The 12889-nt window shown below is 38.6% G+C and overlaps 1 protein-coding gene across 1 annotated transcript in view; it reads left to right on the top strand.

Moving 5' to 3' along the window:
- The window catches only part of Uba2 (Ubiquitin-like activating enzyme 2), a 368774-nt gene extending 356384 nt beyond the window's left edge, over positions 1-12390 (top strand). Inside the window, exons 18-19 of the mRNA XM_090382009.1 lie at positions 1263-1405; positions 12265-12390. Coding sequence (XP_090238135.1) covers positions 1263-1405; positions 12265-12380 — 259 coding nt within the window. The 3' untranslated portion in view covers positions 12381-12390. The remainder of the gene's footprint in view (positions 1-1262; positions 1406-12264) is intronic.
- The last annotated feature ends 499 nt before the right edge of the window (positions 12391-12889 follow it).

Raw genomic sequence — 12889 nt, 5'->3', positions numbered from 1 at the left:
GATAATTTCTCATAGCATTGATGAGTTTGAGAGAGAGAATATTCAGCCAGGTTAGAAAAACAAAACCTGAGTTCAGTTCTCTCTCTGGTGAAGCTTTGGAAATGGTAGTGACAGACAAATCTAACCTCAAGACCATTGTTATGAACAATGTTTTTTGATTCAAAATTTCTGAAGAGGGTAAGATCTGTGACAGTACCTTTCTTGAAGCCATCAAAATCATATATCTAATAGGATATCCATACAGAGATCCACAGACAAAATGTTAGGTGGTAAGCTAATGTTTAAAAGTATACCATTCTGTAAAGAGTCCTATGGTTGTATTATTTTAATATAAAATGTGTATTTGTACACTGAAATTAAATTTCTAGTGCAGCATGGATTTTAAAACTTCCTGTTTTTTTCCTCTGTCTACAAATGCTTAATCTTCAAGTTCTTGAAAGTCAAAAGTTGGCAACTATTTAAAGTTGTTTCCCCTTGAAGATGAAGGGAGGTGGGGAATTTCCATCCTTTCTCCTGTCATATTTTTGTAAGTTGGCTTTCGTATAAGGATATCCTTATACCTTGATTTCTGTTAATGTTTGAGTCTATGAAAGGTCTCCAACCATCTGTGGTATTGTGCATGCCTAGCAGTATTGAAAATAAATGCCTCCCATGGGTCATTGTTGTGGCTTTCCCTCAGATCCCCCCATCTGTCCACCCCTTTCTTATATTGACAACCTTGTTTTCATGTTTTATACAGGCAAAAGACATTGAAGACATATCTCATCGTTAAAAGCTGTAGTTAACAGTTTATTTCTATAAGTATTATATTTTTAAATTTATTATACTAGTATTTTATCTTTGGTATATTTTATTGTATATACTTTAGTTTAATAAATATATCTTATCTTGGTTGGTAGTGTCTGTAGGTGTTTTAATATTGCATAGGTTACCTGGCCCTTGGGGTTTTTTCCCACACAATTCTAGATACTATGTTTGGTGGACTGTACTTCAGATGGGATTAATGATAATAGAGGGAAACTAAATAGTAATTGATTACCATCCTAATTAAGTTTTTCCTTTTCAAAGCTGAAGTACATGCAATGTTTACTTAATTTAAATTATAATATTTTACGTGTACTGGGTCTATAAATTTTCCCAAGGGAAGAGTAATATGAGGTTGGTGGGGGGGTGGCTTTGTATATGTGATTAAAAATTTGGGTTAAAATATATTTTTGCATATTTTTACATTGGAAATTAATGTGATATGTTCTATATTAAAGGGAGAAGTTAGAAGATGGCCAAGAATTTCAAGTGCTTGGTGAAATAGATAGCTTAAAGCCTCGTGAAGTTGAATATAAAGGAAGCAATTCTACTATGCAAGAAGCAAAAGATGAAAGTAACAACCAAGTTATATTGGTCGAAGGTAAATAATATGCAGAATTTTATTGAGGAATTCAATTTTTTGTATATGTAAAATAAAACACAATTTTAACACATTTGCTGCCACCTAAATGCAGATTATAGTGAATACTAGGAGACATCATTTAGTTCGGTAAGCTTAGAGCAGTAACCTACGGAAAATGTCAGAAAAGTGGTCAGAGTAGGGGCTTTGTTTGTGCTAGGAATTTAAGTGAGGAAGAAAACGTTACTGAAACATTATTCTGCATTCTTGTTCCTTGAACAAGAAGCAACTTGACAGCCACACCTTATCTCCAAAAGCTACTGGCCACAACTTCTCTTCATCTCTACCTGTATTATAACCTTAACCTGATATTTTCTATTGAATCCTCAGCCAAAATTGAAGCTGACTTCTTAGTATCCTGCTTTTATTTTAACTCTTGTATTGATGACCTTGTAAATTATTAGTACCTCCTTGGTCAGTACATTCTTAACAAAAATATTGTAATTAAATAGTATTGGTATTTATAATGTTATGTATGAATCATTACATGATTGTGAAAATTAGCAAATTGAATTATTACTATAATGTTATCAGGTATTGCCACTTTACAGTTACCATCTCTACTTTAAGGACTACATCTCTAATAGGAAATTAATACCATTTGTTAGATAATAATTGGCTAATTTCAGGCTTGTGGCAGAGAAGAAAAATGCATGGGATGCATACAAATTATAAGGTAAGGCAGGCGAAGGCAGATTACGAGGGCGCCTCCTTAGCCAGGTGGGGCAGGAGTGGTAGTATGTAGCACACACTTCTTGATTACGCCGGGGTTCGAGCCCGTGATCACTGGATGCGGAAAGGTCAGGAAATGGCCAGTGCATATATCCGGAGTATGGCCTTAGTTGCTAATGCTCCTAAAAACCAAATAAAACAACATCAACAACAGCAGATTATGAGAAATCTTTGCCAAAGGATGCAAAGAAAAACAGCAAAGAGTTTTTTAGTTATGTAAACTCTAGAAGGAAGAGGATGAATCAGATTAGTCTGCTTGATATCAATGGTTCGACTGTTATGGACCCTGCTCAGGTAGCTGACAAACTGAATGAGTATTTTTCATCTATATTCACACATGAGGAGTTATTCAAGGAGGGGAATACCATAAATTTATCAAACTCAGGCAGGTAGCTAAATGATTTGTAATAACTGAGAGCAAAGCAGAGGAGAAATTGTTGAAGTTAAAAATAAGAAAAGCATATGTGATGGATGGGATCTATCATATTATATTAGAGTAAGTAAACCCTTAGCCATAATTATGAGAGCTTCCTTGGACTCAGCAGAGGTACCCATGGAGTGGAGATGTGCAAATGTGACCCAAATTCACAAAGGGGAATCAAAGGGTGACACAAGTACAAACCTGTTAGTTTACTTTCTGTACCGGGAAAATTAATGGAGCCAGTGGTTAAAGAACACTACAGGATCATCTAGATAAGACTACAGTTATAGTTCAGGCGCAGCATAGGTTTGTTAAGGGGAAGTCTTGTCTGACCAGTTTGATTAGATACTACAATGAGGTCACAAAGGAACTGGATACAAAAAATAATTTTGATATCATATACTTGGATTTCGGGAAAGCTTTTGATACTGTTGCACATGGAAAACTACTGTACAAGTTGGAGCAGTATGGCATTAGGGGCAAGTTGCTGCTGTGGATAAAAGGATGGTGGAGTGGGGGAAGACAGAGTGGTAATCAGTGGATACTGCTCTTTATGGAGTAATGTTATTAGTGGTGTCCCCTGAGGGTTCATATTGGGCCCATTGTTGTTTTCTATATTTATCAATGATATTGATGAAGGTAAATCTGGCTTAATGTCCAAGTTTTCAGATGATATGAAAGTTGGCAGGGTTGTTAATGACACTAATACCAGTACACTACTGCAACAAGATCTAGAAAGTTGAGCAGATGGGCTGAAAAGTGGCAACTGAAGTTGAACATTGAAAAATGTATGTACTGCATATGGGTAGAAGTCACCCCAATAATTTTGAGGGAGGCAGCAAGAATGCATTGATCTATTAATATTAATAATGGCAGCATCATTGAACTTGGAGGTGGAGGGGAATACACTTGTAGATGGTGTGCGCACGTGTTCTGGGTATGCTCTGCATCTATAGCTGCAAGACCTTTGCTTGAAATGGATTTAAGCCTTAGAAGAAGAAGGGAGCAGTGTGGCTCCTGAAACATTGCATTATAAAGAATTAAACCCCTCTCCCGAGAACATTTGTTATACATTTCTCTTCCCATTAAAACTGTTTTCATGAATTTCTGGACAGTATACATTATTTTCATGAATTTCAGCACAGTAATCTGTATACATTCATGCATTATATGAGGGGCGTTCAATAAATTATCTACCTACCTATGAAGGAAATGAGATAGAGGCACTGCTAGCATACGCTAACCCTGCTTGCAACATTGCTGCTATCTCTATCAACATATGACTTTCCTCTTTTGCTGATCACTTGGTCACTGGTTGGCACTGCTCCTGTCTCCATGTAGCAGGGCCAGTAATCTGGGAGAAAGAATTCCCTCTTCCAGGGTTAAAAGGAGCAATAATGGATTACAATGAATATCCATCACTAGAGCCCACAGCAGCAAAGTTGGTAACTCTGTCTCAGAACGTGAGTCGAATCATCTGAAGAGACTATGGATGGATAAACAGAATTCAGATATGCCAGCATTTCTTATAATGCACTCGCTGTCCACACAACCTGTCTGCAAGCTATTGCCTTTTCTAATACAAAAATGTTTAGAATCAGTTGGTGGATCCCCTAAAATGGTGAAGTGTCAAGAAATTGATTATCCTCTGGTGTGTGTCATCCATATCATGGGGGTCTGATCGACATACCATTATCCATCGTTATAGAGCTCTTATCAGGTCCTGTTTGGACTATGGTTCTCCCTGTATGACTCTGTGAGGAAGAGCACTTTAAGTGATTAAACACCATCCAGCACAGTGCTATGAGAGTTTTTCTCTAGGGGCTTTTAGAACCTCCCCGGTTCAGAGCCTTTACATCAAGGCCCATGAACTTCCCTTATATCTTTGCAGGAATACAGTACTGAATGGGAGTCACTTTACAATAGTAAACCAAATGAAAACTAACATACTCCACTTAGACTTAAGGAACTTACTTAATTGTGTTGTTGAACTTAGAAATTGGCAATACATTTCGGGACATGACACTATCAGATCCACCTTAGACAAATTGCCAATCAGTTTACGACAATTATTTTCAACAATTGTGAAAAAACACCTTGTCTCCCTCCAACATCGTACAGCTACATGAAACTAACTTTGCTTCTAAATCACAGGTTTATAAAATCTATACAGTTGGATCAAAAACTGAGACCCAAATAGGTAATGCGGCAATCTTCCCATCATTCACTTCTTCTGTGTCATTACCATTAGAATGCAGTATTTTCACTGCTGAGCTTTATGCTATAAACCTAGCACTGGACCAGATTTGCTAGCATACGCTAACCCTGTTTGCAACATTACTGCTATCTCTATCAACGTATGACTTTCCTCTTTTGCTGATCGCTTGGTCACTGGTTGGCACTGCTCCTGTCTCCATGTGGCAGGGCCAATAATCTGGGAGAAAGAATTCCCTCTTCCAGGGTTAAAAGGAGCAATGATGGATTACAATGATTACTCCTGCTTTAATATACACTGGCTCACTCAGTGCTGTCTCCGCCATAAGTAGTAATACCAACTCCTCTCACCCTGTAATAAACGGAATCGTTCTCGCTTACTTTTTTGTAAGGAGAATCGAACCAAACTGACATTCTGCTGGATCCCTGGGTATTCTGGGATAGCATTAGCATTAGTAGAGGCATACGATGCAAGAAAGCAAGCTTATTCAGCATCAGCCCAAAAAAAAAAAAAAAACCCTCTCCCATTTCACCCCTCCGTTCGTTCGAAATACCTGTCCAGTTGAGCTTTAAATTTGTTTAGGCTATCAACTTCAACAACAAGTGATGGAAGTCGGTTCCACCAACCAACCACCCGCTGGCCAAAGGCAAATTTCCGCACATCTATCCGACATCCGTCCTTCCTCAATTTGAATTTATGCCCTCTGAGGTGATTATTCTGAGAAAGATGAAGAATCCCATTGGCATTGAGCATGCTCAAACCATTCAAGGCCTTATACACCTCTATCAGATCACCTCGCCGGTGCCTAGTCTCCAGACTCTGTAATTTGCAAAACTTAAGCCTTTCTTCGTAAGAGCAACCCTTTGTTCCATTTACTAATCTTGTTGCCCTTCTCTGTACCCGTTCCAGCAGCTCTACATCCTTCTTGAAATGAGGCCTCCAGACCTGTATACAGTACTCAAGATGTGGCCTAACCATTGCCTTATACAAGGGAATAATCACCTCCTTATCCCTGCTAGAAAAATTCCTGTATATCATTGACAAGACACCATGAGCTACTCTTGCAGCTCGTCTGCACTGCTCAGAGAACTTCATATCTCCCTGCACAATTACCCCCAAGTCCTTTTCATTCTCCACCACTGTCAGTGTGGTACCGCAGAGTTGATACGTTGCTCTGGGGTTACTGTTTCCCATATGCACTACTTTACATTTGTCAATGTTAAACTTCATTTGCCACCTCTCAGCCCATCTGTTCAACCTTTCCAGATCCTGTTGCAGCAGCATAGCGTCAGTAGTGTCCTTGACGACCCTGCCAACCTTTGTATCATCTGCAAACTTGGACATTAAACGTGATATCCCATCATCAATATCATTCATAAACACCGAAACAACAACGGACCCAACACTGAACCTTGAGGAACTCCACTAATAACATTAGTCCACGTTGAGCAGTGTCCATTGATTACCACTCTCTGTCTTCTGCCACTCAACCATCCCCTTATCCATAGCAGCAATTTGCCTCCAATGCCACACTGCTCCAATTTGTGCAGCAGTCTTCCATGTGCAACGGTATCAAAAGCCTTTCTAAGATCCAAATATATAATATCAAAGTTATTCCCTGCATCCAGTTCTTTTGTGACTACATCATAGTATCCAATCAAATTGGTCAGGCAAGACCTGCCCTTAACAAAACCATGCTGCGTCTGAGCTATAACTGAATTCTTGTCTAGATGATCCTGCAGTGCTTCTTTAACCAGTGCCTCCATTAATTTACCTGGAACAGAAGTTAAACTAACAGGTCTATAATTACTTGTGTCAGCCTTTGATCCTCCTTTGTGAATTGGGGTTACATTTGCACATCTCCAGTCTATGGGTACCTCCCCTGAGTCCAAAGAAGCTCTCATAATTATGGCTAGGGGTTTGCATACTTCCTTTGCTGCCTCCTTTAATATAACTGGATAGATCCCATCCACCCCAGGTGCCTTTTTTATGTTTATCCTCAACAATCTCTCCTCCACTTTCCTCTCAGTTATTACAAAATCATCCAGCTCACTGCCAATGTTTACTTTACCTACATCATTCTCCTTCCTGAATAACTCCTCATGCGTGAATGTAGATGCAAAATACTCGTTTAGATTGTTAGCCACCTGAGCAGGATCCTCAACTGTTGAACCATCAATATCCAGTGGACCAATCTGATTCATCCCTTTCCTTCTCGAGTTCAAGTATGTAAAGAACTCTTTTCTGTTTTTCTTTGCATCCTTTGCCAAGGATTTTTCGTAGTCTGCCTTTGCCTGCCTAATCTCCTTTGTGACTTGGTTACAGACCAACTTATATCTATCATAGGCTTCCATGTCACCCATTAATTTATATGTATCCCATGCATTTTTCTTCTCTGCCACATGTCTCATTAGTTCATCTGACAACCATTTAGGCCTAAACCTTGAACAATATTTCTTAGTTGGTATGTAAAGCCTGGTAGCCTCCAAGATTAGTTCCTTGAATGCTTCCCATTTTGAGTTTGCTGTTGGTAACATCATCAGTTGGTCCCACTGTATAGAATTTAAATACTGTCTCAGACCATCATAGTCGCCTTTACGAAAACAAAAACCCTTCCCTTTACCTCTGATGGTAGTTACCTCCTTGAGTAAATCCCACTTCAACACACTGTGATCACTGCCACCTAGTGGTTCATTTATCTGCAGGTTCTTAATGCATGAAGAGTCACTACTGATAATCAGATCAAGAGTATTGCTCCCTCTTGTTGCCTCACGAACATGCTGGTGTAGAAAACAATCATCCAATAAATCCACAAAAGCCTTGCTAGTGTGCGAGTGACCAACCCACAAATTCCAGTCAATATCTGGGAAATTAAAATCCCCCATTATAAGACTCTCTGATTTACTGGCCCACTCTATTTCCCTGTACAATATCTTATTATACTCATCAGAGTCATTAGGCCTATAGCACACTCCTACTCTCAATTTTGATTTCCCTATGCTTATGTCACACCGAACTGATTCGGCACTGCCCTGTCCATCGATGTCGACTGGCTTCACTTCCTTGGACTTTATGTGTTTCTTAATTAATAGCATAACCCCTCCTCCCCTCCTGTCCTGTCTATCCTTTCTATACACATTGTATTCCCCAAATTCCAGTTCCGCATTACTTATATCTGTGTGACACCACGTCTCTGATATCCCAACAATATCTGCCTTTGATGTTTTGAGCAATACCTCAAATTCATCAAATTTATTTACCAAACTCCTAGCATTGGTGTACACGCAGGTATACATGCACCTGTTTCTATTCTTAGCTACCCTAACACAACCCATGTGTTTACTTGTAACGCAATGACTACCAGCAGTCTCTGAAATATCCTGCATCTTGTTTTTCAGACTTCTGCTCATTTCAATAGAAGCAGTGCAAGAATCACTTCCACCTCTGCCAGTGGCTACTGTTAATCTATTAGTCCTTGTATCCCCCCCAACTAGCAGTTTTCCGACCCACCTAACACTGCCTCGACAGCATCAGCAAAAATTCTTGCACCCTTTCTATTTAAGTGTATCCCATCCCTGTAGAAGCAATCTCTCCTGTTAACAAGTACAGTCCAGGCTGAAAAAAATTCTACCCCTTGAGCCTTGCACAATCCCTCCAGGGCCGAATTGATCGACAAGGCTCTCATCATATACTCCCTCCTATCGTGTCTGGGCAGAATTGCAGACACTTTCAAGTTCAACCCTAATTCACGGCTTTTTTTCAGCAGTGACCTGTACTTGCTAAGTAATTCCGCCGGTCTCCTACTCTTAATATCATTCGTGCCAACGTGTACAACTATATCACCTTTTGTGCCCTTAAAAGATGATATCCGCTCTACAATGTCATCAACCTTTGCCCCTGGCAGACATACCCTGGTCCTATTCCACCTATCCTTTTTACAAAGCATAGCAGGAAATGAAAGAACAGATCTTGCAGCAAAACAACCACATACTATTTCACAGAGTTTTCAAATTCCATATACTGCCATTCGGTATTGTACAGACATCTCCAACAAGGGACTGTGGATTTTTGTGCAATTCAGCAGAAGTAATGTTTTCCTGCAAAGATATAAAGGAGGTTCATGGGCCTTGATGTAAAGGCTTTGATCTGTGGAGGTTCTAAAAGCCCCTAGAGAAACTCTCAGAGCACTGTGCTGGATGGTGTTTAATCGCTCTAAAGTACTCTTCCTTGGAGAGTCATACACTGGAGAACCATAGTCAAAATGGGACCTGATGAGAGCTTTATAAAGATGGATAAGGGTATGTCGATCAGTGCCCCATGACATGGATGACACACACCAGAGAATATTCAATTTCTTCAAGCAGACGGTTCAAAGATAACACTATTGCAGATTCTTGGAGATGATACTAATAAACAAAGCTCTTTACATTCCTAAATTGTATAGGAATATATCATAAAATATAAGAGATATTACAATAAAGTTAGTAACTCATACTAACCATTGGAAAGACACAATATAGCCCTGGCAGCCTATGTGTCGTTAAATTTCATCACAACAACAAGAGATAGAGGCAAAAATCTAGTTTTATTTTTCAGTGTAACTCCCCTGAACTTCAATGCACTTGTTCAATTTTGTTGGCAATGAAGAAATACCAGACAAATAAAATTCTTTGTCCTGTCCATCAAAGAGCACAGAAACAGCCCACTTCAGTTTTTTATCATCAGCAAAGTGACTTCCACGTATATTTTTCTTCAGATATCGAAACAGGAAATAGTCACTGGGGCCAGATTCAAACTAAGGTGGATGGGTTAGTTCTGTAAAGTCACAGTCTCTCAAAGCAGCAGCAACAGCATGTGATCTATGCACCAGTGCATTGGCATTAAGAAGCAGCACACCTCTGGAGAGTTTTCCACTGTTTTTCCAGACCTAATGACTGTCTGCTTGTGTTCTTAGTAGTGAATGTACAAAATTCCCTCAGCATCCCAGAAAATGGTGGCCAGCTGATGGTTGTGTCCAAAAGTTTTTGGACACAACCCTTGGGTGGGGGAGAACCCTTGTGCTTCCATTGCACTGATTCTTTCTTGTTCTCAGGATCCCAATGATGAACCCATGTTTCCTCACCTGTAACAATTTTGGAGATGAAAGTTTCAGGATACCTTCCATAAAGCTCTAAATTCTCCTCACAGCACAATAGTGTGAATTGCTTCTATACTGAGGTCATAATTTGGAGAACCACCTTGCACTGACCTTAGTCATCCCCAAATGTTCATGGAGGATGGTTATAACTGTTCTCTCAGATATGTCACATTCCCTAGAGATGTGGGTCACCTTTAAACTTCTGTCATTCAGCACAAGGGTTTCCATAGCTTGGCACATTCTGGAGTGGTTGCTGTCACAGGCCTTCCTGGACATGGATCATCTTCGATGAACTCTCTACCCCACTTGAATTGTTTTGACCAGAATTTCACCTGGTACTCTGAAGGTGTACTTTGCCATACACAGCCACCATCCTTTCATCAATGGCCTTTGGCCCATTTTCTTCTTTGATGAGAAACTTGTTGATGAAAGGTGCTCCAATTTCAATAAATCCATAATTTGATACAGGTGTCTTCCTTCTTTCTGTTATAGCAGCACAACACTAAAAACATAGTGTGATCAAAATTAGTATGATTCAAGTTGAGATATGTAGAAACATAATAATATTCTTCTGTATATTTCATGTTTGTCCTTATGTTTGTGATGAGTATCTCTACTCAATCAGCCAAGTTCAGTTATTATGTGGGTTTGTGGTAACATGCTGTATGACTGGCCAATTAGCAACTCACCAGCAGCAGTCACTAAGAAAGCTCCTGTCTCTGCCACAACGAGGTGTTCTAGAGCCATCTATTCTAATTTAACTTAGTAGTGAGAATGCCGCAACCTCCCCAAGGTTTAGGGAAGGTAGGAACAGGTCAGAGAAGATAATTACAGTGGGGAGAGGTGGGGTTGTGTGGTGTTACAGAAGGATAAAAAGGTGAGGCTTCATTGCCAAAAAAAAAAAATAATAATAATAATAATTAATTAAAGAAATAAATAAAAATTGGAATGGAACAGGATGCTTTATCAGACAAATTCAAAGGGCTACATAGGCAGGGGAAAGTATGCATGGATAGAATGGGAAAAACTAATCCTGTGTTGCACATGTTGTATAATCTCTACTAAGCAAATGTAAACAAAACAGGACAGTACTAGTATTGCACTCTAGTGCACAGTGCCCTTGTGTTGTGTAGTGTGTGTGTGTGTGTGTCCCCTGAAAATCATTGGAGAATGACTTTCCATTGAAATTCCAAGTCATAGTCATGATAGTGGCTCCCAGTTGTAAAGTGATTTGGGGAGTCAGTCATTCACCCATTCACAGGCAAATGCACACCACATGCTCATACACCAATACATATCTATGTGATATGTGCATGCACGCACGCACGCACAGACAAATCTGTTGGGGAGAGAATCGGTTAAAGCTGGTATAATGTTTTTTTTTTTTTTTTTTAAATATAACCACACAGGCATACTTTTGGGCAGGAAAGGCATGAGAGGAGTGAATGAAAATTTTAGCAAACAAGAGGAAGGGGTTAAACTGGTGTTAGAAGTTAGGGCCATCGTGGTTCTATGCTGGGCCACTGTTTCTGATTTTCTTAAATGAAGGGATACAGGGTGTGGTGACAAAATTTGCAGATGATATGAAGATCAGAAGAGAGATTAAAGACCATTGCTAAGCACTGCTCTTTGAAGACAACTTGGATAGGCTTCAGGGATGGCCAGAAATAACAATTGCCATTGAGTTGTTAATCAATGGAACAAGTTACCACCCTGTGTGGTTAGTTCTTGGCTGTTTACGGAAATTCAAAAGTCAGCTGGATCAACACTTGTGTGAAGAGTGAAGTGCATAAGGAGAGGGTTTTTAAAAAGACTGGAGCACCATACAGCTAATATTCAATTTGAAGCAATAGTGTTGGTAAAAGAAGGGATCGAGGTCATTGGAGAAGAGTTATTTGTTTTTAAAGATAAAAATTCAGGTTCCCACAATTCTTTATTTCTGCTGATAGTAACATTCAGAATTTTATGGATTTCTGAAACATTTCCTAAAATTACTGTTTTCTTGGTTCATAAAAATCTAAAGTAATTGGCTCTATTTAAAAGTTATATAATAATATCAAATAATGATTCGATATCAAAATTCCCGTAGGATCTTTTAACAATTTCCCATCGGGAATCTTGCAAACAAAGTGTTCCAATTCTTCGTGAATTTTTTTGTTCCTTCCCCCCTCCCTCCCTGACAAGAACCCCCTTATAGAACATTTTCTACTAAGAAAGTTAGTAGCTAGAGATGTACAGAGTGGCTAGAGATGTAGTTCTTACCTTTTTGCTTCTCTATATAACTATTTGAAAAATGTAATTTTATGTGATTATAGATGATATCCTTGTTATTGAAGATGATGATGATATATTTACCAGAAAAAGAAAAGCAATAGATGAAGATGAAACACCTCACAGAAAGAAGAGTAGAGATGCCACCTCAAAGTATTGATATAATAAATTGCAAGAATTTAATCTTTTCCAGTATCTGGAAATATTTATGTGTAAAATAGAATGTATTTTTCTTTAATATTTATGTATACTGTCATTCATTTATTTCAAGCCAGAAGCTGCATATATATTTATAAATGACAAATCTTAATATTAATTTTTCATTTTCATTGTGTTTGTTAATAATAGAATATTTTATTTTTTTTCTCTCAGTTAAATCTGTTACATTAAATTCTTTTGTTATGCAGCAAAAGAATTTTGCTTTTCTCCAGCAATTTTATTTTTTATTTTCTCCAGCATTTGTGCACACACACACACACACATGTACACAAACACATACTAGAAGTTCAGCTTTTCTTCATGGTATTGCACTGGAGCAGCATTTCATTTACTGTTGTACTTATATTCATTTTAAAAATAACAGTTTAATGCATTGTTATTTTTAAAAGGGATAGCTACCATAGAAGTTGCTGAAAAGGCATCAGTGCTATATGCATTTAAAACAAACTA

The sequence above is a fragment of the Mastigoproctus giganteus genome, chromosome 9 (assembly GCF_048544385.1).
Source record: "Mastigoproctus giganteus isolate SK-2022 chromosome 9, ASM4854438v1, whole genome shotgun sequence".
Classification (NCBI taxonomy): Eukaryota; Metazoa; Arthropoda; class Arachnida; order Uropygi; family Thelyphonidae; genus Mastigoproctus; species Mastigoproctus giganteus.
The sequence above is the reverse complement of the archived record's forward strand: the minus strand, read 5'-3'. Positions and strand labels throughout refer to the sequence as shown.